Source organism: Pristis pectinata, chromosome 4, assembly GCF_009764475.1.
Source record: "Pristis pectinata isolate sPriPec2 chromosome 4, sPriPec2.1.pri, whole genome shotgun sequence".
NCBI classification, from domain to species: domain Eukaryota; kingdom Metazoa; phylum Chordata; class Chondrichthyes; order Rhinopristiformes; family Pristidae; genus Pristis; species Pristis pectinata.
Genome location: NC_067408.1, coordinates 53,336,788 through 53,362,555, shown reverse-complemented (window position 1 = coordinate 53,362,555; position 25,768 = coordinate 53,336,788). Strand labels below are relative to the sequence as shown.

The window sequence follows — 25,768 nt, the reverse complement described above, 5'->3', positions numbered from 1 at the left end:
GGCCAGTTGATCCCGTTAGTTGACGCTAGTGTGTTCTCTAAATTCAACTATACTCGATAAGAATCTCCCATTTGAAGCTGCTTATTTCCATTTTTCAGCACAAGTTTCTACTCCCTTTTTTATTTAATGGTGTTAATGCTGTTAAATTGCGCTAATGAAATTGATTTCCAAGTCAATCAATTTGCTCTGTCATCTTACAATCCTTTTGTCTTGTAGGACCAGGAAGTTGCTTCCAGTTTTCTCACTTTAGTTGAGGAGAGTCTAAAAATAGTTTACTGACATAAACCAACCCATTTAGTCCATAAATACACACTTACTGCTGATACAGAGATCACGCATATTAATAAAAATATTGTTTGTTTGTAGATAGAAACCACTTGAGTTTATTATATCACTAGCCGTTGTTATATCAGTAATGTTGGCTAGCTCATTAGCAAATAAAACATCTGGACCATCTTCCTTCCCCAGTGAAACAGTTTTTAAGATGGCCAACATTTGCTACTAGAGGGAGCTGAAAGTAGGGTGTGTACCTTTCTGAGGAGTTTCCATTCAAATGAAATTCAAAACCAAAACTTATCAAATAGTAGAAATTGTTGGATATCTATTACACTCACAAGACTGAGAATTCACATAAAATATTCCTATCTGAAGAAAACCCAAAACTTACTGTAAATGTTTACTGATTTGTTATTTAGTATGTGGTAGGAGGACATTCTCATGCACAGAGTTATAATTATTCATTGAAATCTAATTTGAGTGGGCTCTTTTATTATCTGCTTTTTGAGTGTTACAGCCATGAGATATTTAATAAGGTTAGTTAAATTAGATTTTATAGTAAGTTTTTAATACTTTAGAAGAAAAACTTTGGGCTCATAGATGCACAAGGAATAAAAACCCAGGCTGTGAAATGCTAAAATCCAATTAAGGGGTATAATTTTACAATTATGCAAAAGTATTTTGTTGGCTTACTTGAGCTGTTATCAATACACTTCCTTATCAAGGATGCCACTTTGTAGAATACTAATCCTTGATGCAGAACCATAATGTCATTACCTATAAAAGGTGATGTATATTAGAGGAGACGTGTAGTACAGGGAAAACTGACCTGATTCGTTAATTTCTTAAGTCCTGAGTAATTTTGCAGAGCAAGTTCAAGGAAACATGTAGACTCTTCAGCAGTTTGAGATTGTTCCTGTGCGTAAAAAGATTAACCATATATTGTTTTTTTTTGCCAATATATTAACTTGGCTTCCAGTTCGCTATTTGTGAACTTTAAATGAACATTAGTTTGGTTACCTCATGTAGGTGTGCAGACGACAAAACAGTTTGTGTCTACTTTATTGCATTGTGATGCAACTTGCACATCATCGCATTCTGTGTAGATGCTTGTATTATCAGCAACACTGTACAAATTCTAGTTCCAATTCCCTTCCTGTGTTATGCAGCATGCATTGGTCAGGAAATATTCTCCAAAGGTTATACAATGCTCTTAATGTGTTATGGAGTCTTACAGCATGGAAAACGGCCCTTTTGACTCACTCAGTCTATACGGACGATGAAGTACTCATTTACACTAATCCCATTTTAGTTTTTCATTTTATATTGTCATGAACCAGCAACAAAAGAAACACACTGAGCATGATTCAGTGTTAAAAACTATTTTATTAATCACTACTTATGATAATACGTAAAATAAAAGTAAAAATGTTAGTATGTTAGAATTCAAAAATGTTAAACCTCGAACGTTAACCCCAAAACTAAACTCTTCATGTGTGTGTGACAAAGTCCCAAACTCCAAGTTCAGGAATGGTTCTTAAAGTTCAGTTCCGCAAGCCATAAGGTGAAACATGAACAAGGGCTTCTTCAACAACCACCGTTGTCTGAAGATAAGACGTAGAGAAACATAGAGAGAGTAAATATGAAATCCAAATGTTCCACGATGGAACCCAAACGACACTCCAGTGTTTACTCGGTAGTGACTTCCTCACCCCGAAAAGCATCCGAACCGTGGTCGTCCACACACAAATACCTGTTTCCTTCTACAGGTCAGCAACAAAGTGAACTCCACCGGATTACTTCCAACTTCCATACATGGATTTCAGTGGCAAACACAGTTATTGTTTCTCATCCATCAATAGAGAAAACAAGCAGGCTGGTGTCTCTCTCCCTTCTCTCTCTCTCTCCTTCTTCTTCTTCTTACTTCTTCAACAACGTCATTACGTCCTTTATCTTCTATTGACGTAAGCACGCCCCACACACACATACACACACACTCTCTATCTTAAAGGGACTTTCACTGAGTCTGTAACAATATGTGGTGGAAGAATTATGCACTGCATTAGAGCATTATGTAATATCCAAGCAGTTTAATGTGGAGAAAGGAGGTGCAAAGGAGAAATCTGAATATTTTTCATTGGGTTAGTATGGACCTTTTGGTAATTGACTGAAGAACTGTAGTTAACAGCATTATAATATCAGGTGGCTTGTCTTTATGGACCCATGTACTTGTAGAATTTTTTTTTGGCTCTACAGCTGATAGTATGAAACTATTTTCAAATCTGATAACTGGTGAGCCAAAGTTGAATAACTTTCAAAGTTGTAAACTCTATTTGCAGTTCATTACTCCTAATGGCCTTTTCTCTGCCACAGTATCTGATTATAGCTTTAGAAATGTGGGACATTTTCTTTGTTAAATGCACAATATAAATGTAAGCTATCAGTTTTGTTAGTGCTTTTGATGGAGCTTGAGAGAATTATACAACAGTTAAATGAATGTTCCTTCAAATTCATACAGCACATGCTAATGGATTTTGATGTTCTGGTTCAGGAATTATCTACCAGTAAGTCAGCAGTACTAAAAATAGAAGTTATTTGTCCAGGTTTGGGTGTTGGTATTTTCTAGCCACAGCTCTGTACACAAATAAAGGATTGGCATCTGCAGGCTCAAAAATAAGTTCCTTAGAAATGCCTGTGAATAAACACATTTTCTGCATTGTTTTTAAAAGGTTCAGTTGTACATGAAGTTCTTTATGGATCTCAATAGTGCAGATTGTCCAATAGATTTCTTTCTTATTGGAAACTATGAAAATTGAATCATAGAAATGTACAGCACAGGATGTACCACCTTGTCCATGCTGAACATGATGCCTATCTATGCTAATCCCATTTGCCCACAATAGGTCTGTATCCTTCTACTCCTTTTCTTTCCTGTCCAAATGCCTTTCAAATATTGTGATAGTATCCGCCTCCAGCACTTCATCTGGCAGCTAATTCTTAAAATTCACCATCTTCCATGTGGAAAAACAGTTAAATTTCTCCCCTCTCACTTTAAACCTGTGCACTCTAGTTCCAGACAACCCTACCATGGGGAAAAAGATCCTGACTATCTAGGCCCCTCATAATTTTGTAAACCTGTATAAGGTCACCTCTCAGCCTCCTACGTTCCAGTGAGAATAATCCCAGCCTACCAATCTCTCTTTATAATTACTGCCCTCCATTCCAGACAACATCCTGGTGGATCTCTTTTGCACACTCTCTGTTGCTACTACACCTTTCCTGTAGTGGGGTGACCAGAACTGTACACAATATTCCAAATGCAGTCTAACCGATGTTTTGTACAACTACAACATATCATCCCAACTCGTACTCAATGCCTGAGCCTATGAAGGCAACCTTATCAAATGCCCTTTTCACTACCCTACCCAACTGTGTTGCCACTTTCAGGGAGCTATGGACTTGCATCCCAAGGTCTCTCTGTACATCGAAGCTCCTAAGCCACTTTATATGTCCTACAAGAATTTGACTTCCCAGAGTGCATTACTTCACACTTAGTTGGATTAAATTCCATCTGCCGCCACTCCACCTAACTTTCCAACTGATTTGTGTCCCACTGTAACTTAGAAAAGCACCACAACTCTCTGCCTCCTATCACCTGGCCAGCATGCCTCGCATCTCTTGTGCCCTAACCTTATGGACCAGTCTTTGATTAATCATAAAATCTCTTCATTATTATAATGTAAGTTATTGATTTAGTTTCTATCATAAGGAATGAACTTGCATGCTTTATTAGGTAACAGTAGGTATTGGCACACAGGAACAGATGAAATAATTTTTTACTTAGAGACATTTTTATTAACTTTGTTAACTTCATTTTGTAAGGATCAGCTTGTACTTCCACTGGGAATGGTGGTGGTGGGAGAGTCATGCAAAATAAATGGACCTCTATCTAATGTTCCAAATACATTTATTGTTTACTGATTCTAATTATGCTCACTATCTAAACATAACATTTGAATTTGTTTTCTGATTGTGTTGTAATCTTAGTTGAAAGTAACTACTCACTCAACAATCCCAGTGTTCTTTTAAAGGAATGTTGGAATAAATTGTATTGGCTGCATTAATGTTGAGAAATGTTGATGAAGGGTCTGTATCTGAAACACCAACATTAGTAAAGAAAATTTTTCTGATGCAAGTCTTCATTTTTTCTCTTAGACTCTGCATCATTTATACTATTACATCCATCTGAGCGATATATTATCTTTGTGTAATATAATGACTCTAGTCTCTGTGGGACTATGGAGTTTAATAGTACTGATTTTTGTTTTTAACTACCTGATCACTTTCTCTGCATCTACTTTAAAGTATTGCTCTGGTAAAGGTTGACATTTTCTCACTCAAAAAACCAAATCCTTGTTTTAGCTTTTGTTGTTGGCCCATTCTATGGAATAACCTTTCAACAATAAAGCTAGTTTGGGCAAGAATAATATTTCTTTAGGCTTCAGCTGGGCAGTGAACATAAGAAATAGGAACAGGAGTAGGCCATCTGGCCCCTTAAGCCTGCTCTGCCATTCAGTAAGATCATAGCTGATCTGGCTGTGGACCAGCCTTTTCCCCATAACCCTTAATTCCCCTACTATGCAAAAATCTATCTAACTGTGTCTTAAATATATTTAAGGAGGTAGTCTGTACTGCTTCCCTGGGCAGAGAATTACACATATTCACTGGTCTCTGGGAAAAGCAGTTCCTCATTTCCATTCTAAATTTATTCCCCTGAATCTTGAGGCTATGTCCCCTAGTTCTAGTCGCACCTACCAGTGAAAACTGCTTTCCTACCTCTATCTTGTCTATCCTTTTTCATAATTTTATATCTTACTATAAGATCCCCTCTCATTCTCCCGAATTCCAGCGAGTATCGTCCCAGGTGACTTGATCTCTCCTCATAGGCTAACCCTCTTATCTCTGCAATCAACCTGGTAAACCTCCTCTGCACCGCCTCTAAAGCCAATATATCTTTTTTCAAGTAAGGAGACCAGAACTGCATGCAGTACTCCAGGTGCACCTCACCTGTACCCCGTGCAGTTGTAGCATAACCTCCTTTTGCCTACATTCTCATAACATTCTCAGCGTCACAGATGCTCCAAAGTGAATCCATGTGCTGCTCCGATGTAGTCATGTGGTCTGTCTGGAGCTGCAGCAGGACACACTTCGTACACATGTAGTCATCAGGGACTCTGGCAGCCTCCTTGAGTCCCCAGATTTCACAGGAGGAGCATGACACAGGTCTGAGCTCACCTGCTATGACTAAAAGCTTTGAGGAAAAAGTTCGACTAGCTTAAGAAGTAGTAGAAAACTGTTATGATGTCAGTGAGGAAAAATATAGTTGGTGCAACATTTAATATTTCTTGCTATTAAGAGACCATAGTTAAAGGCCAAGGCAGGTAGTAAAGAATATGGACAAGACTCCAAAGGGCAAGAGATGAGGTATAACTGGAGAATGAAATAATGAATACAGGAATCACTTTTTACTATTCAGAGGATTTCAGAAGATTGCTAAGCATTCACTATAAGCACACCAATCACTTTATTCCATTTTTCCAGTCTCTGTTCCTCCTTTGCATCTGTTCTGATAATTCCATGTATATAATATAATATAATATATAATATATAAGAGCTTCTGGTTTCTCTTCCTCGCTCTTCAATTGAATATTCCCCTCCACATTTGACAGTCTCTGAACTGCACTTGTTCCACTTTCCATACTTCTCTGAAGCTCTCTCTCATCTTGCATTATCATCCTTTTTGTCATTTAGGGCAGAAACTTAGTGGGCCCAGGGCCAGCTGCCTGGAATCAGTACTCATGGTTGCCCCACTCCCTTACTTAGCTGGTTTATATCTGAAAGGTCTTACTTGCTTTTACCTTCCATTGGTGTTATTTGAATGTTGTTGGCACCTCCAAGTGCATTGAGGAAGCTCTGGTACTTTTCAGTAATACCTGGCCTTAATTGCTCCTGTCTTTTACTACTTATGCTGCTTTTGTTTCTCTTGTCCTTCTCTCCAATTCTATATCTTCAATCAGTTTATTTTAAATCTTCCCATATTATGATGCAAGGTCATTGACCTGAACTCTTAACTCTGTTTCTCTCTCCACAGATAACTGGTTGACCTGAGCATCTCCAGAATTTTCTGTTTGTTTTTGCATTAAGTTCAGTCCATGATAAAGCAACCAATAAACTTTCTCGAATGAAGGATAGCTGCTTTACTGAGGTACCAAATTAGGAACAGATGGAACTATATTCCAGAAGGACATGTTCCATTCAGAAAAGGAGAGGGAAATTGAAAAGACAAAAGAATAAAATTAGGTGTAGGGTTTTAGGTTTGTAATATTTTGTTAATATTACAGTTTTTATTCTTGATAATGAATATCTAAGCACTGTAAAAATAAATAAATAAAGATTTGCTATTGACAGAAAAAATGAGGTGTTGGTTAGGTATCTCGGATTGAAAAATCTTGGCTTTTTTACCACAATTCTGTTGATAGAATTACTGGCATTTATTCTCCTTTTGTACAGTGTATTATCTTAAAACTTACTCTTGTGCACTCGCTCTTGTCTACATTACATGCACTGAGCAGCAAGAGATAATTGATTAGATTTGTGCTGCAAATTTAGCTTGTCTTTCTGAGTTCCCCACAATGTCATTTACTTAAATATTCATAAGATTTGCTTACTTTCTTCCCCTGTTAGATAGCTCCATAATCAAGCTGGCAGAAAAGCTGAATTTGGATGAGAGCACATTGTACTATGATAGGGTCAAGCAGTACAGAACCAGCTTAAGTGATCTGAATGAATCTGCTTAACAAATTTATTTAATAAAGGAGAAGCAGAAAACTGCAGCTGCTGGAAAAATAAAATATAAAAAGAAAAGTGCTAGAAATACTCAGCAGGTCAGGGAGCACCAGTGGAGAGAGAAACAGAGTTGGTGAAGTGGAATGTCACCCATGGAACCTATCCAACTTGCCACATTTAGAAAGTAGACCTTTAATCAGTATGCCTATATGCATTCCCAAAGTACAATAGAAAGCATTATAGTGAGAGAACCATCACCACAATCTGTTCACTAGAACTACTTATGAGGGTAAACTGTTAACCACAGCCTCCTTATTGCCATTGTTTGGCTTACTGACATCTCAACCACTCATCAACCACCTCACGACCATAACTGTTGACATTACCATTCAATGCCACACCATTACTTGTGGCTTTGCCAGAAGTGCTATTGCCCTTACCAGAAAAAATTCTTAGCTTTAAGAATTTGATACCATCTTTTAAAACATTAAAGCTAGGAGGATGATACTCTGCATATGTTAAAATGCCAAAAGCAGTATTAAAGTACACTGTGGTCTCAGTGCGGGTTCTACTCTCCTCACAGGTATAAACAATTTTGACACCAGAATTTAAAACATGGAGAATTATCATCTAGTCTCCTGTGTCTCAGAGAATTATCACTGTCTCGCAAACCTCCAAATCTATTAATAAAGTAGTCAGTGACCTGAAACATAACTGTTTCACTCTCCACAGTCGCTGCTTGTCCTGAGTATTCTGACATTTTTCCATTGAATGCTGTGTATGCTTAGATTTAAAGAAAAGTTAGCCTCAGTGACATTTGGTTCATGCATACCTGAACTACTGTACTTCCTCTGGTCGAGATAACAACACATTTGTATGTTCCCTCAATAATCCTTTCTGCTTTCACAGTGGAGAACACTGGAAAAGTATCACCACTGCTGTCTCTGCAGAATCATCAAAATCCACTGGAAGGATAAGTGAACTAACTTCAGCGTCCGAACCCAGGACAATGTACCTAGTGCTAAAGTCTTAAATTGCAATTGGCGAGCTGTGTTAGACGGATCTCATTGTATGCGTATCCAGTATCAGATCCCAAAACGTGCACTCTATTCTGAACTCTGGGGAAGAGACTACCACGAGGATGTCCTCAAAGCCTCTTTTGGGAGAAAAAAGCAGCATTCCTGTAAACTCCAAAGAATCACTGGGCCACGACAATTTAATGTGGGAAAGCGGCATATAGGATGGCCATAAGAGCCTTGAGTCCATACAACAAGAAGGCCTGTGTAAATGGCAGAAAGAGCACACCACTGCACAAATTGCACACCCCATTTGTGGTAGAGTGAATGGTGCAGGATGCACAGAATAGGAGTGGAAGCAAGTCCTCTTCAGTCTCGAGGGATTGACAAAGAACATGTTTAAAATATACTGATATTTCAGTTTAAAAAGCACAGGCTAAGTATGTGTATGCTAATAACATCACTGATACACTGATAACTTCTCAGTTGTTAAGGTTGTAAGTGCATTGCTTTTGTGTTTTCTTTTTGTTTAAAAAAAATAGGCATATCTGCCATCCTCAGAGTCCAGTTTAAAAGTGTTGTTTCAGAGGTTTATGGTTCACCTAATTAAAGCTAACAATTGTAGAATGCCAAGACAGGTTGAAGATGGTTGCTAAATTTTTGTTGTTCTATTCCATTGTGTTATGTAGGTGACAGGTATGATTCAGAGCCAAAATCCAAGTGGGACGATGACTGGGACAAAGGCAACAAAGGTGTTTTTCCATTCAGTGAAAAGTTAGGCGAGATAAGCGATAAGATTGGGACCACAATTGATGATACGATCAACAAGTTCAGAAAGAAGGACAAAGATGACTCACCAGAAAGGTAAACTGAATATTAGTATTTCATGTGCAGATTTTCTCCTGGGCTGTGTTTCTGCATAGGCCTTTTGAGCCAATGAGTTGAAGATGTGTATGGAGAAATTCCTGTTGTGGAATCACATCAGTTAATCTGTAAAAATAAGAACTTGCTCACAAGAACTACAGATTCTGGATATCTGAAATAATGCAGCAAATTCTGGAAACTTGCTGGTCAGGTAGCATCTGTGGAAAGAGAAACATTTAATTCTGTTTCTCTTTCCATAGATATTGCTTGACCTGCTGAGTGTTTCTAGCATTTTCTGTTTTTTATAATGAGAACATGAGTCATCCTTTGTTTACTATTTCTAATATTACTTTAGAAATAAGGTAATTACTTGCCATTGTGTCTGTTGGGAAAGCCACATATCAGCTCAAGCCTGAATATTATCCAAGTTTTGTTCAGTATGGTATTTGAGGGGCACTGTGTGATCAGTGAACATCCTTACTTCTGATCCCATGAAGGAGGGAAAGCCGCCAATGAAACAACCAAAGATGCTTGAGTACAGAACACTGTCCTGAAAAATTCCTTGTAGTGACGTACTGACGCTGAATTGCTTGGCCACAGAAGTTTCTCTTCTTGATTTTATGATTCCAATCACAGGCAAGTTTTGTTTGATTTCCCTCTGATTTCAATCTTGCCACAGTTTCTTGATGCTATACTCAGCCAAATGTTGCCTTGACATCCCGAGCAGTTTGTTCTTGCATCACTTCTAGAATTCACCATTTTTGGCATGGGCTGTAATGAGGTCTGGAGTCAACACTTCCTGGTGGATCACAATTTGAGGATCAGTGAGAAGGATTGTAATGAATCTGGTGCTTGATGGAACTGTGGACACCACCTTCCATCATTTTCCTCATTTTTCAGTAAAGTAAGATGGTAATTTGTCTTGCTTTCAGTAGGTTGGATATAACCTGACAACTTTATGTATAGTTGGGTAGAAGCCATTGGTGTAACTGTACTGAAGTAATTTGGCTAGAGGGACAGCTAGTTCTGTAACACAAGTGTGCAGTACCACAGCTAGAGTGTGAAGGCCCAGAACCTTCGCTATTACAAATGTGGTCAGTTGTATGTTAATATTGCATAGACTGGATCTAATTAATTAACACATGACTTTTATCATTGTGTGGATCTTGGGTGATTGTCCAAGATTATACCCTTGGCACTTAGAAACAAAAATGGTTGCAAATGTTTCACATGAGTCTTTAGGGTTTGTGTGTTCTGATCTGTCATCACTTGGATGGAAGTGTGCCTGGAATGACCTCCAGGTTTGGTCATTAATTGTCCATTAACTTTTCATGAATGTTTCTGGCAAGACTACAGAGCTGTGTTTATAGGATCACTTAATACTGTTGAGTGTGTGGCTTTCGCTTTTTGGCATGCGCGTAGTCCTGCCTGTGTGATTTCATGTTTCATTCCAATGTAGAAGTAGACCATTCAACCCATCAAGCCTATGCCAGCTCTCAGAGCAACCCCATTCCCACCCATTTCCATGTAACCTATTCTCATCATATGTCCATTATTTTCTCTCAACACCACCCCCCCCCACCCCCACCCCAATACTGATCCTCCCACCTACACTAAGTGGCAATTTACAGTAGCTAATTAATCTACCAGACAGCATTTCTTAGTAAGGTAGATGGAGACTGGAGTGCCTGCAGGAAGCCATGTGGCCACAGGAAGGAAGTGCAATCTTGCACAGAAGAAAAGTGCAAGAGGTCAGGATTGAACCCAGGGTGCTGGAACTGTGAGGCAGCAGCACTTCCTGCTGTGCCACTGAACAATTATATATTTAATTTGCCCTATAATGTTCAGTTTTGAGTTATTAAATTATCCCATTTAGCATTATGGTAGTGCCACACAGTATAATCGTGGGTATCCTCTTTGTGAAAACAGAACTTTGGTGCACTGACCAATTCCATTGGTGCTGCTATGAGAGTTGCATCTGTGAGGTTTTCCCCTCATGGTTCTCTCCCCACTTGCTGCAGGCACAACCTGCCATTTGTCTGTTGCCAACCTGGTTGGAAAAAAGTGAATTGAATCATTCGCAATCATCCTTCACGCAATCTTATTTGCAGCCCTTGTAACTTTTTTCCAGCTGTTGAGCATCCCCATTTGTAACATACTGATGCTCTTCAATTGCAAGAATGCTTTGACTTCAAAATTAACATCCCATGTTTTCTAGGAAAAAAAATTGACTGAATGCCCTGGGGAATATTAGTTTCATATGCTATTTTTGGGAAAAGAAAGATAATTATTTTTTATCCTGGGCTGCTTGAGACCAATAAAAGTAACAGTGACTACTTTAAAGAAAATCTTGTTCTTGATTTGTATAGTTGAGCTGCAGAGGAATTAAGAGTAGATTTACCCAAAACAAAGTTACTGGGCAGGAAGTGAGCTCCAAAAGGTGCAGTAGTGTGTTAATGCTTAAGGAATCCAAAAACCTAATATAATCTAGAGAATGGACATTTTTTTGGAAACTGACCGTGACTTCCACAGCTGCAAGTAGTTAATACCTTTTCTGGTCAGAAGCTGTTTGACAATTGAAGGCATCTATCTGTAGCTGTGCGCCACTCTCCTGACTCGACCTGCGCTATTTGTCTGGGGATCCTGCTGCGCTGCTGTGGAGTTCTGTGGAGGTCAGGGAGCCGGTGGTCACTTGGGGTTTTGTATTGTCGGATGGCCCACGCTGTCAGTGATCCAGACAGCATCTGGTCTGCTGAATGGTGAGAGACACATCTGTGCCTTGTGAAGCCCCACAGGAGTAAATGCAGTGTTGAAAACAATTTATTAATGTGCATCATTTTATGGTTTGGGCTGTGAATGCACATTAGCACAAGGAGCTGAATGTTATTTCAGCCATGATGATCCTTATCCTGGATCTACTGAGAAGCCTTTAATCTAGTTCCGAGATGCAAGCATCTTTTGGGAGATGGCACGTGGCAACACACTGGCATTCTCCCAATGATGTGGTTAGTGAGCTTGGGTTGATCATCGTCTGGGTATAAGTTCAAATCCTATGTTAGTTTGATGATACATAGTTTGTATTTATAAACTCAAATGGAAAAACTGATAACCAGCAAAGGTAACCATGAAACTGACAAATCAGCACGTAACTTTTCCTTACGACTGTCTCCCAGGAGGCTGAGAGGTGACGTGATAAAGGAATATAAAATTGGGAGGCTTAGATGGGGTAGATATCCAGAGCCTGTTTTCTATTGTAGGGGAATCTAAAACTAAAGAGCATAGGTCTAAGGTGAGAGGGATGTAGTTTAAGGGGATCTGAAGAGTAGATTTTTCCTGAGTAGTTAGTATTTGGAATGAGCTGCTAAAGGAGGTGTGAAAATTTAAGAGGCCTCTAGGCAGGTACTTGAATGAGCAGGGCAGAGAGGGATATGAAATTAATGCAGGCAAGTGGGATCAATATAGATAGGCATGATGGTCATCATAGTCATAGGTGGGCCAAAGGACCTGTTTCTATGCTGTACAACTTCATGACTCTTGGAATCCTTAATCTTCAGCACCTTGGGAGCGCAATTGACCAGTAAATCAGTTTGTTCAGTCACATTAATGCCCTTGCTGCTGGAGCAGCTCAGAGACTAGAGAGTACCTCAACAGTGACTTGTCTGTCTTCAGTCTCTCTGCTGTCCGAGAGACATGATGGTTGAGATGGAATGCTCTACACTTGCCTGGAGGGATGCACTTGGAGCTCAATACTATCCCATTTAAAACTATTTGCACGTATGATATACCAGGAATAAGCCCATATATTGATTTCCTCTGTCACTAATTTTTGATGTATAACATAGAATACACCGAAATAAGATGTCCTCCTTTATCAGAAAAAGGGATGAAGGTGTACAGGAGTAAGTTTACTCCCAAGTTGCCTGTCAAACAACTTCAGCACATTTTGTCAGCTTTTGAGTCACACTGTGCTCAAGTGCCCTACCTGACACCTTAGTGTGATTGTTTTCAAAGACTAAAGTAATTGAGGAGCGAGTCGTACTTCTTGGGGGCAGTTACTGATAATCAAATATAAAAACCAGATCTTGTTAGTGCTACCTCTGTTCCTAGTTCAAAGCTACTTTTGGAGCCAAAGGTTTACAGTCTGCTTGTGCGAACCCAGGGCGCACAAATCTGATCTCGTTCTTCAAAATCTTAGTTATGGTGTACTGTTAACTATTTTTGAATTAGTAATATTAGTTGATGCAGGATTTTTAATGCACAAATTTTTCATCTTGCTCTTCATTCTCCTGACTTTGCTGTGCCCAGTGTACAGGTTAAACAATACCATATAGTGCATTGCTTAAAGGAGACAAACTTGGAGAACGATGAGCTTTTTGTCAAAAGAAGGAATATTATCAAATGTTTGGGCCATAGATTACAATCATATCAAGTGTAAATAAGGATTAAAATGCATTGAGTTGAATGTAAATAAAATTTGGAGTGAGTCAATTTAAGAATGGCATAAACTTTTTGAAACTCCAGCATCAAACAACAATGGCCATACCCTTGCAATAAGTTGCATCTTATAATGAATTTTCCTTCTTACTTGGAAAAAAATCCTGGTGCAAATCTGGGTGGTTGAAGTCAGTGATTCTAATAGCAAGTTTTCAGTGGAAATACTGAAGCAAATCAGTTGGTTTGCTTAGTATTCTAAAATCTGACCATGCATGTGAGGATTTGAAAATATTCAAGCTGTAGATGTTCCTGGTTTTTCCAGGCTTCATTGCATATTCTTAATTTCCCTGAGATGACGGTGGGTCATGTTCTTGAATCACTGGTTGCAGTCTCATAAAACCAAGAGGTCGTATCTTGGTATAGCAGGATCTGTGGTTGTTAATGGACACCATTTCCACCTTGCACTAGATGAGCTGACTCAGCACTAGCTGCAATATTCCTGATTTAACCCACTATACCAGGATGTATCACTGCATGGTACACATGTCATCATTGCTGTGTTTAATGTTCTTTTGTTACTTTGAGAGTATCTGAAAAGCTGTTCTACAGTTAAATTTTTAACTTTATTGTAAGGGCACTTTTAATGAGCCGAAAGGAAGGCGTAGAGTCAATTATGTTGACATGGGATGAGTCATGCAACGGACCAAAAAATAAATTACTGAGTAGTCTTCAGTTAGATCATTTATGGCCAATTCTAGCACCACAGTTCAGGAACAATGTAAAGGTCTTGGAAAGGGCACAGAGACTGTTAACCAGGGTGTTACCACAATTTAGGGAATTATGAAGAGAAGTTGGAAAAGTTAAGATTGCTCTTGTTGAAGTGGTGAGCAAGAGGTGGCTTGGATTTTCAAGATGAGAGGTTTTGAGTATAGATGGGGGAGGGAAAAAAAGCCTGAGATTTAATAGAATTAGTAAAAGATGTAGAGGGAAGAGGAGGGCTTTTCTTCCCCTTTTGGAATTGTCAGATCAGGAATTCTGTATTTAAGAGGGACAGAAACTTGAGGATGAGACGCTTGCTGGGTTATGGACAAAATGTAGCTGTGTGAGTGTAAGCATGACTCCTGTTTCAAAGATGCAGCAAAGACACCATGGGCAGGGTGGCCGTCATACTGCAGATTTCTATGGTTCTGAGATTGATTAATGCTGAAAGGTTTCTTTCCATATAAGATAAGATATCTTTATTATTCACATGTGTGAAATGTATAGAAAGATTTGCCAACCTGTGATCACTTTTCCAGACATTAGCTTTTTATTTCCAGCATAGTTGAATGGTGAATAAAACAATGAGAGTTAATGCACATATATTGGAGTGCAGAACATTATGGAATACAATTTTTTTGCATTTAATTGCACATGTATTTCATTTTTTTTCTGATCTGACTTGGCACTTTTCTTTTGTAATCAACTGTCTTTTACTCACTCCAATATGCTTTTGTTGCTGTATTTGTTATGAATTTCAGTGATAGTGAGGAGGAGAGAAGGTCCAGAAACAATGGCAAGATTGGGAAATCTGAATACAAGGATAACGAAGAGACGGTGACGACCAAGTCAATCCACATCACCCAAGCAACAGAGACCACGACCACCCGGCATAAACGTTCAGGGGTGCCTTCCAAAACTGTTGACCTTGGCGCTGCAGCCCATTACACGGGAGACAGTCCCAGTCCAGAAGTAAACTCTGCTGCAAAGGTAGGGAACTGCAAATTTCAGAAACTTCACCTTACAAGGTCTAGGTATTTGTGCCTTTTGATTCTTGCTAAGTTGTTTGTTTAGAGCACGTAATAGAATCTCTGTACACACAAGGAAGTCTGTTTACACATCGTGTTTTTGCCAGCATTTGAGAAGGTTACTCAGTTCCTCCCACTTCCCCTGTCTTTTCTTGTACCACTGCAAAAGTTTGAGTTTCTACCCAATTCCTTTCAAAAGTTAACATAATGAAATATGTTAGTTTTCTCTGCGGTAATCAGTTAATTACTTTGAATATATAAAGATAAGTTTGATAGTGCTATACGAGAGGATTTAAACTAGATTGGCAGAGGAGTGGGATTCTGAGCAGGAGCAAGTCATAGGATAAAGCAGTAGCCTGCAAGAGCAAGTTTAATAATCAGGATAGCCAGGGGCACAGTAAAGGCAGGGAAAGGAATATAGTTAAACTGCATTTACTTCAATGTACGAGGATTAACAGGTAAACTAGACAAACTCAGAGTGTGGATTGGCTCTGGGGATTAGGATGTTATAGCCATAACAGAAACATGGCTGAGAGAAGGGCAGGACTGGCAGCTCAATGTTCCAAGTGTGACAGAGGTACTGGTAAGCGAGGAGGGGGTGTTTCCTTTTTGATAAGGGAGGATGTAACGGCAGTGATTAGAGACGACATCCTTGGAGGATTGTCCAGTGAAGCCATATGGGTAGAACTTGGGAACAAGAAGGGTGCATCACTCTAGTGAGTCTGTATTATAGACCCCCCCCCCCCCCCCCAATAGTCAGTGGGAACTTGAGGTGCAGGTGTGTAGAGAAATTGCTCATAGTTGTAAGAATAATAGGGTTGTATTAGTGGGAGATTTTAATTTCCCTGGTATTGGCTGGACCACACAGTTTTAAGGGCCTGGTCTGCGTGGAATTTGTGAAATGTGTGCAGGAAAGTTTCCTGAGTCAATATATTGAGGGATCTTCTTAGGAGGGTGCAGTACTGGACCTTCTCTTGGGGAACGAGGTAGGGCAAGTAACTGAGGTGGCATTCAGGGAGCACTTTGGCATTAGTGATCATAATTGTATTAGTTTTAAGATAGTGATTGAAAAGGATAGGACAGGTCCACAGGTTAGTGTCCTAAACTGGAGCAGAGCTAATTTTGAGGCAATTAGGCAGGATCTAGCAGAGGTCAATTAGGAGAGCCTGTTTGAAGGGAAAGGAACAAATGGCAAGTGGGAGGCTTTTAAGAATGTGATATTAAGAGTCTAGGGGCAGCACGTTCCTGTTAGGGTGAAGGGTAAACCTGGCAAGTTTAGGGAACCTTGGCTGATGAGAGATATTGGGGCTCTGGTCGAGAAAAAGGAAGCATATGTTGGGTTTAGGAGGACAGGCAAATGCATCCCTTAATGACAATAAAAAGATTAAGAACACTCTTGAGGGAAATCAGGAGGGCAAAGAGAGGATATGAGATGGATCTGGCAGGTAAGGTTAAGGAAAATCCCAAGAGGTTCTCTAGCTAGATTAAGAGTAATAGGGTGGCTAAGGAAGAGAGTAGGTCCCCTTGGAGATCAGCAGGGCCACCTTTGTCTCAGTGTTTATTAAGGAGAAAATCATGATTGCTAAAGAGATAAGGGAAACTAATGGAGATGTTTTGGAGGAAATTCATATTACCAGGGAGGAGGTATTTGCAGCCTTACAGCACATTAAGGTGGATAAATTCCCAGGGCCTGAGTGAGTGCATCCTCTGATTTTGTGGGAGGCTAGAGAAGAAATTGCGGAGGCCCTTGCGGAGATATTTGCTTCATCATTAGCCACTGGTGAAGTTCCTGAGAACTGGAAGGTGGCTAATATTGTTCTGTTATTTAAGAAGGGTAGCAAGGACAAGCCGGAGACCTACAGACCGGTCAGCCTGACAACAGTAGTGGGGAAGTTACTGAAGGGAATTCCGAGGAACAGGATCTATCAGCATTTGGATAGACAGAGTCTGATTAGAGGAGTCAGCATGGCTTTGAGCGTGGAAAGTCGTGCTTGATGAACCTTTTAGAGTTTTTTAAAAAGGTAACTAAAAAGGTAGATGAGGGCAGGGCAGTGGTTGTTGGCTATTTGGACTTTCGCAAGGCCTTTGACAAGGTCCCGCATGGTAGGTTGGTCTGGAAGGTTAGGTTCCATGGAATCCAGGGAAAGCTAGTTAGGTGGATTCAAAATTGGCTCGGAGATAGGAAGCAGAGGGTGGTAGTTGAAGGTTTTTTCTCGGAATGGAGGCCGGTGACTAGTGGTGTGCCGCTGGGGTCGGTGTTGGGACCCTTGTTGTTCATTATTTATATAAACTATTTGGATGCGAATGTACAAGGCTTGATCAGCAAGTTTGCAAATGACACAAAATTAGGAGGTGGTGTTGATAGTGAAGAAGATTATTGTAGATTACAGGGGGTCTTGGTCAGTTGGAGAAGTGGGCCAAAGAGTGCAAATGGATTTCAATACAGATACAGTGGCATGTAAAAGTTTGGGCACCCCGGTCAAAATTTCTGTTATTGTGAATAGCTAAGCGAGTAAAAGATGACCTGATTTCCAAAAGGCATAAAGTTAAAGATGGCACATTTCTTTAATATTTTAAGCAAGATTATTTTTTTTAATTCCATCTTTTACAGTTTCAAAATAACAATAAAAGGAAAAGGGCCTGAAGCAAAAGTTTGGGCACCCTGCATGGTCAGTACTTAGTAACACCCCCTTTGGCAAGTATCACAGCTTGTAAACACTTTCTGTAGCCAGCTAAGAGTCTTTCAATTCATGTTTGGGGGATTTTTGCCCATTCTTCCTTGCAGAAGTCCTCTAGTTCTGTGAGATTCTTGGGCCCTCTTGCATGCACTGCTCTTTTGAGGTCTATCCACAGATTTTCGATGATATTTAGGTCGGGGGACTGTGAGGGCCATGGCAAAACCTTCAGCTTGTGCCTCTTGAGGTAGTCCATTGTGGATTTTGAGATGTGTTTAGGATCGTTATCCTGTTGTAGAAGCCATCCTCTTTTCATCTTCAGCTTTTTTACAGACGGTGTGATGTTTGCTTCCAGAATTTGCTGGTATTGAATTCATTCTTCCCTCTACCAGTGAAATGTTCCCCATGCGACTGGCTGCAACACAAGCCCAAAGCATGATTGATCCATCCCCATGCCTAACAGTTGGAGAGGTGTTCTTTTCATGAAATTCTGCACCCTTTTTTCTCCAAACATACCTTTGCTCATTGCGGCCAAGAAGTTCTATTTTAACTTCATCAGTCCACAGGACTTGTTTCCAAAATGCATCAGGCTTGTTTAGATGTTCCTTTGCAAACTTCTGACGCTGAATTTTGTGGTGAGGACGCATGAAAGGTTTTCTTCTGATGACTCTTCCATGAAGGTCATATTTGTGCAGGCGTCGCTGCATGGTAGAACAGTGCACCGTCACTCCAGAGTCTGCTAAATTTTCCTGCAGGTCTTTTGCAGTCAAATAGGGGTTTTGATTTGCCTTTCTAGCAATCCTACGAGCAGTTCTCTCAAAGTTTTCTTGGTCTTCCAGACCTCAACTTGACCTTCACCATTCCTGTTAACTGCCATTTCTTAATTACATTACAAACTGAAGAAACGGCTACCTGAAAATGCTTTGCTATCTTCTTATAGCCTTCTCCTGCTTTGAGGGCATCATTTATTTTAATTTTCAGAGTGCTAGGCAGCTGCTTAGAGGAGCCCATGGCTGCTGATTATTGGGACAAGGTTTGAGGAGTCGGTATTTATAAAGCTTTGAAATTTGCATCACCTGGCCTTTCCTAATGTTGACTGTGAACAAGCCATAGCCCTAGCAAGCTAATGAAGGTCTGAGACCTTGGTAAAAGTTATCTGAGAGCTCAAATCCCTTGGGGTGCCCAAACTTTTGCATGGTGCTCCTTTCCTTTTTTCACTCAAATTATACAAAACAAAAATAATACACTAATCTTGCTTAAAATGTTGAAAAGAATATTTCATCTTTAACTTTGACTTTTGGAGATCAGTTCATCTTCTACTCACTTAACTATTCATAGTAACAGAAATTTTGACCAGAGGTGCCCAAACATTTGCATGCCACTCTAAGTGTGAGATGATGCATTTTGGAAAGTCAAACCAGCGTAGGATGTGTACTATGAATAGTAGGGCACTAGGGAGTGTAATGGAATAGAGGGACCTAGGAGTACACGTGCATAGTTCGTTGAAAGTGGCGTCACAGGTAGAATGTGGTGAAAACGGCATTTAGCACGCTGGCCTTCATCAGTCAGGGCATTCAGTATAGAAGTTGGGACATTACGTTGCAGTTGTACAAGTCATTGGTGAGACTGCACTTCGAGTACTGTGTACAGTTTTGGTCACCCTGTTATAGGAAAGATGTGGTTAAACTGAAGAGAGTGCAGGAAAGATTTAAGAGGATGTTGCCAGGACTAGAGGGCCTGAGTTGCAAGGAGAGGTTGGCCAGGCTAGGTCTTTATTCCTTGGAACGTAGGAGAATGAGGAGTGACTTGATAGAAAAGTTTAAAATTATGAGAGGCATAGATAAGTTGGATGGTAACAGTCTTTTCCCCAGGGTAGGGGAGTCCAAAACTAGGGGGCATAGATTTAGGGTGAGAGGGGAAAGTTTTAAAAAGGGACCCGAGGGGCAACTTTTTCACCCAGAGGGTGGTGAGTATATGGAACGACCTGCCAGAGGAAGTGGTTGAGGCAGGTACAATAGTATCATTTAAGAAGCACTTGGATAGGAACATGGAGGGGCAGGGCTTAGAGGGATATGGGCCAAACACAGGAAATTGGGCCTAGCTGGGTGGGTGCCGTGGGCGGCATGGACTCATTGGGCAGAAAGGCCTGTAGCCATGCTGTATTGCTCTATGACTACACTGAAAAAATTATATTTATCTAAATTGTATTTGCAATCATTGAAGGTAAATTGGAAATTATTATTTTCCTCCAATATCCTCCAAGTCTTAATGATGTGTTGGGCATAATGGACATGGATAGCCTTCTGCACCTCTCTCAGCCTTTCAGTCTTCACATGGCAATGTCTATGCGTGTTGATAACCACCACCTCTGCCTCATGATTACAACCTTGTGCTAAATGAGCTAACTCAGCATAAATTGGAATATTCCTGGTCTAACCTACTGTAACAGTGGCTGACAGTGCAGAAATGTGTGTTCTGTTGTGCTTTTGGAGTGTCTGCATTATGATTCCAAACATAAGGGTCTTGTAAGAAAGATTTTTTTGTTGTGTGGGTGGAAATTTTTTTCCCTATTCTGTGTTTGTGGACTTGCTGTCCCATCCACCAATGACAGGGCAGGTATGCTTGTATCACCTGCCTCACAACCCCCACCCCCCCCCCCCCCCCCCCCCCCCTTAGTTGTGCTAATGCTCTTTAGGATCAGAGGTAGGTGAGGAGAATCTTCCAACATTCTCCTTTTCACTCTTGCAAAGCAAAGTCTTTGTTGAAGATCTCTCTGCCACTGTGCCTGAGATTGTCTTTGCAGTTTGCATAATACATCTTCAAGTTCAAGTCTTCATCCTGTGTCACATTTTGTTATACTGTAATCTTGTTTTTGAAATCTGAGCAGCACTACCAGTCCTGCGTTTATTGCATTGTTGCCGTGAAAGCATTTAGAAGGTCATTAAAAAAATCAGTTGGATTATTACAACACCTCGGCAGCTTCTGTGATTATTTCCGTGCAAATGATCAGATTTACTGAATTCCCTTTCCCAATTTGCCATGGGTTTGAACTTTCAGCCTCTGGATTTTCTAATTGTACTTTAAGTTAACATTTCAGGAGGAAGTATTTTTCAATATTAATTCAATATGTTAAATTTTGGGCATGAATAATTGCAATAAGCCCGAGTGATTTCCCCGAGTGCTAGATTTGTGTTGGCTCATTACTTAATGTGAGAGTGACCTGGGTAAATATTACTGATGGGAGATGCAGGCTGTTTAACCATAGTTCTTTCTGCAAGAATTATTTTAAGTCTCTCAATCATTAAATCAAATCAATATTCCTATGATCAGTAAATTTGCTGTGTGTCATGGGATGTCTTTGCTAATGAATTTTATTTGCTTAGCTTTGTTTGGTATTTCTATTCACCTTGGTTCCAGCAAGTGCAATTTATGAATTAATACAATCATGGTAAGTAGTAATGGTAGCTGTGTGAAATTTTTATGCTGTATCCACTTGCAATATTTGTGGAACAGAACTGATTTTGTCCTGAGCTTTTGTTAGATGAGAACATTTTTGCTTTGTGCAGTGCTGTTATAAGTGGTGGGAGTCATTTGAAATAAAATAAATCATGAACTTCGCATTCAGAAATGATCATGCAATATTAGTAACAACACTGCTCCTGTCATCTTTAGCTTCTAAATCGCACTTTTTGACTTTGCACACCTAATAGATAATGTTTTGTTTCTCAATCATTCCTTCCAGACAAGATGATTGCAAATTTGCCCCCTTCTCCCAAGGGGTAGGGTTATTTTTACATCCATCATTGTCTCTCTGGCCATCTCGCCATGGAATCCATTGAACCTCGGCAAATGGAAGGCTTTTTTTTTATTGAAGCTGATTATTTTCCCCATAAAATGTAGCTCATTAAAATGAAAACTATTAGATCATGCAAATGACCACCAATAAATTTCACATTTGTGAAAACTGGAAAAGTCCCAATGAATTCAGTCGGGGGAAGAATGTGGTGGGATGGGAATCAGTATGAAGTAATTCTGATTCTTGTATTGCCTTGGCCAAAATTAATTGGTAACTACAAGATATTTCCCATTGTTACCTGCGTTGTACCTTCGACTATGGTGTATTGCAGTACAGGAAATATGGGAACAGGAACAGGCCATGCAGCCATAAGTGCCTGCCATGGAATTCATGGCACGGTAGCATAGCGGTTAGTGCAACGCTATTACAGTGCCAGCGATCGGGGTTCGATTTCCATCGCTGTCTGTAAGGAGTTTGTGCGTTCTCCCGTGTCTGTGTGGGTTTCCTCCGGGTGCTCCGGTTTCCTCCCACATTCTAAAGACGTACGGACAGGTTAATTTGGGGGTTTAAAATGGGCAGCATGGACTCGTTGGGCCAGAAGGGCCCGTTACCACGCTGTAAATAAAATTTTTCTAAAAATTTTTAAAAAAAAGAAAATGATGGCTGATTTGATATTTCCATTTTTGGAGGGAGTAAAGGGTTGCCCCATAACCCTTGACTCAGTCCAAAAATCTGACAACACAGCCTTGAATATATTATTTTATTCAGGTGCTACCACTTGCAGGTAGAGAATTCCAAAGTTTTATGATTCCCCAAAAAGGAATTTCTATCTTAAATTGGTGATGGCTTTTTCTGAAACTGTCGGTCCTAGGTGTAGACATCCTTTCAAAGATTACCCTAACAAGCTTCTTCAGAAACTTGTATTTCAATAATGTCACCCCTAATTCTTCTTAACTCAAATTAATATTGGCCTAACCAGCTCTGTTGTTCCTCATAAAGACAACTCCTTCATCCTAGAAATCATCCTTTTGAACTTTCTCTGAACTGCCTCAAATACAACCTTCATTAAATGGGGAAACCAAAACATTTTGCATTGTTCCAAGTATGGTCTTGCCAATGCCCTGTACAGTTGTAGCAAGACTTGCCTTTTACATTTCATTTACCTTGCAGTAATGGTCAACATTCCTGTTGTTATCTTAACTACTTGGTATACCAGCATGCTAACTTTTTGTATTACAGGTACAAGGACACTGGTGCCCTTTGCTTGGGAGTGTTCTGTAATGTCTATCCATGTAAACAATATCCTGCCAAAGAGGTCTACCATACACAACAGGATACATAAGTCAGGGAATTGAAATGCTTTGATTGTTGTTTTGTCTGTAAGCTATATTGCAATGCATATGCAATAAAAAAAAAACGCTTGATGTATTCAGGTTAAAGAAAATCTTTGCAGGGAGAAAAGCAGTCAATGTTTCATGTCAATGATCTCTTCTGCCTAGCATCAATATTTCTGGTATTTTCTGTTTTTTTTTCAGATTTCTGGCATCTGCAATATTTTTCTTTTGCCGCAGCTGAAATGTGGTCTCTGCTGCTACCTGCTGGATGTTTTAAGATACATCAGTACAAATTATAATTAGAGGCATGTTATGAACACTTTGTATATATGCTAGGTTTTGCATCACAATGAATTTTAAAGAAAATTGGAATTTTCTGAGTTGATTAATCTTACCCAAAGCACTATTTTCTACTAATTAAGGATAGTTTGCAAAATCCTTGCCATCCATGACAGCACTCGGCAAGTGTGTTTCAGATGAGAGTTTGTGCAGAGGAATAATCCACACTGTGTTTCTTTGGAAGAATAGTTTTTCCTCTTTCGCCTAATAACCTGAAATTTGTAAGAGGTAGCAAGGACCATTTCACTAATACTGGGGATACTCATAAGATTTCCAGTCCTGACTACTATGCACTGTGAAAATGAATCTAAGGAAAATTTTCTTCATAACAACATGTTATAATGCAAAGTTCAATAAGCTCATAAAATTATTTGGTTTGGACTTGTCTCGGACTATTGGATATGTGCAGGGCAAGTATTCAGTTAGACCTTCATGGCTTTGTGTGTCATGTTGTAGAATCCGTGCAGTAAATCACTTTCTGTAGAAATTGAAAAGGGTTTTTTTGCTATTGCTTCTAATCAGATGACCTATTATGTTGTGCATGCATTTTACAATAGTATTAGAATTATTTTATTCTGTTCAAATTTAAAAACTAAGGGAGCTGGAAAATCTGCATCAAATTTATTATTGTACCCTCAATGGTTTAGCCTTGTCTACTGATACATAATCTTCAGTTTGGACCTGTGAAGAATCTTCAGTAATCCTATACACTTATTTCCAATCTAAAAGGGAACTTCATTTGCCAACAGATAATGAACTTTTACTGAATGTTAAGTTCATTTAAAAATAATTTGGTAATTTATAGTAGTAATGCACAAGGATCTGCACAGAGAAATTAGACTAGTATTGAACTCAAGGGAAAATTTATCAGTTACAAGCTTTGTGCCCTTTATGCACTACATTAACCCATAGTTTGGACTCTTGAATCATTTATTTCCATTAATTTGCAGATATTATTGGAGTTGCTGATGTGAACAAATGTTGGAATTATAATTGAGTTTCATAATCTGTTAAGACCACACTGTTTCCAAAGGAGCAAATTGGAAATATGTAATTGAGGCTATTTTATTAGTGTTTCAAGGACTAGATTTCTGGAGCTGGATGGAAATGGTGGAGGGTCTTTATGGCCCAGGAGCTCCCATTTAAAGAGATGCAGTAAAGTAAATGGTTTACATTGTGAATTCCATAATGCTGTGGTAGTCTGGTGTATTCTAATAGTATTCAACAAATACCAAGTGATTAAGGAATAATTGGGGATTGTAGCACTGGAACTAGAGCAACTGTTGTTTTTCTTATATTTCTTATATTGTGTCCTCCTGCAGTGTGGTGTGGAAATTATGCTACTTGCCTGTTTATAATGTCATGCAGAATGGTCTTTGAGCTTTTATGAGAATTTAGGATCTTATTGCAAGGATGATCCTTTGGGAGAAATATTGTCCTTACCTCTAGCTATGTTAGCTTCTCAAAAGGAAAACATCACTTACATTTTTTTGGCAATGGCAGTGGTTAAGTCACTGGACTGGAGTTCACATCGTACTGTGGCAGCTGTGACATTTAACTTTGTTGATAATCTGGAAACTGTTTTTCAAAAAAAACCTTAGTTTTTTTGCTCATTATTAAAGAACCAGATGAGTTTTAATGACAATCTGACTGTAATGTCCTTCTGAGAAGGGATCTGCCATCCCTATGTGATCTGCTCTGTCTGTGACTCCAGATCCACAGCAGTATGATTGACTTTATAATGGCAAAGCAGGCCACTCTGTTTAGGGGCCTTCAGGACAGGGCAATTAATGCTGGACTTGCTGATGATAGTCATCCTGAAAAACAAATAAATAGAAAATATTTCTATTGATGTACAATAACAGAAAACATGCTCCTACAGTTTGGGATCTAGTTGTTTAAATGGTCTGTGTCTTATTGTCTCTGTTTTGTCTCCTCCTACCTAGGTTTCAGCACCAAGCACAGTTAACAGCAAGTCAACAAATAACCTGGTGGACCTACTGTTTGACACAGGATTTGAATCTAACCAGATTCCCTCCACAGGTAATGTTTGATTCTTTTCTTTTTTTTACCCAGGCCTGCCTGCCTTGAATAGCAACACTGACCAATTAAGTTTTCAGAGCCATTTTCTTGAGGCAGCTAACTATTTATTTCTTATCCAAAAGCTATTGGCACATGTGCCAGTTTCCAATCATCATGCTGATTGGGCCACTGCACCTGCTGCATGCTTCCAGGAATTCTACCCTGTTTTTAATTAAAACTTGTTACCTCAGGATCATTTGTCACCTGTAAGACTGGTATCCAGCCAAAAGGAGAAATTAATTAGACACAAAATCTGCATTGTGACTGGTAACTTTTTAAAAGCCTATTTTTTGACTTCCCGACAATGTGCTATTTTGGA

General features: G+C 39.5%; 1 protein-coding gene across 1 annotated transcript in view; it reads left to right on the top strand.

Moving 5' to 3' along the window:
* The window catches only part of clint1a (clathrin interactor 1a), a 146,513-nt gene that overhangs the window by 94,270 nt on the left and 26,475 nt on the right, over positions 1-25,768 (top strand). Inside the window, exons 6-8 of the mRNA XM_052014074.1 lie at positions 8,828-9,002; positions 14,957-15,185; positions 25,314-25,410. Coding sequence (XP_051870034.1) covers positions 8,828-9,002; positions 14,957-15,185; positions 25,314-25,410 — 501 coding nt within the window. The remainder of the gene's footprint in view (positions 1-8,827; positions 9,003-14,956; positions 15,186-25,313; positions 25,411-25,768) is intronic.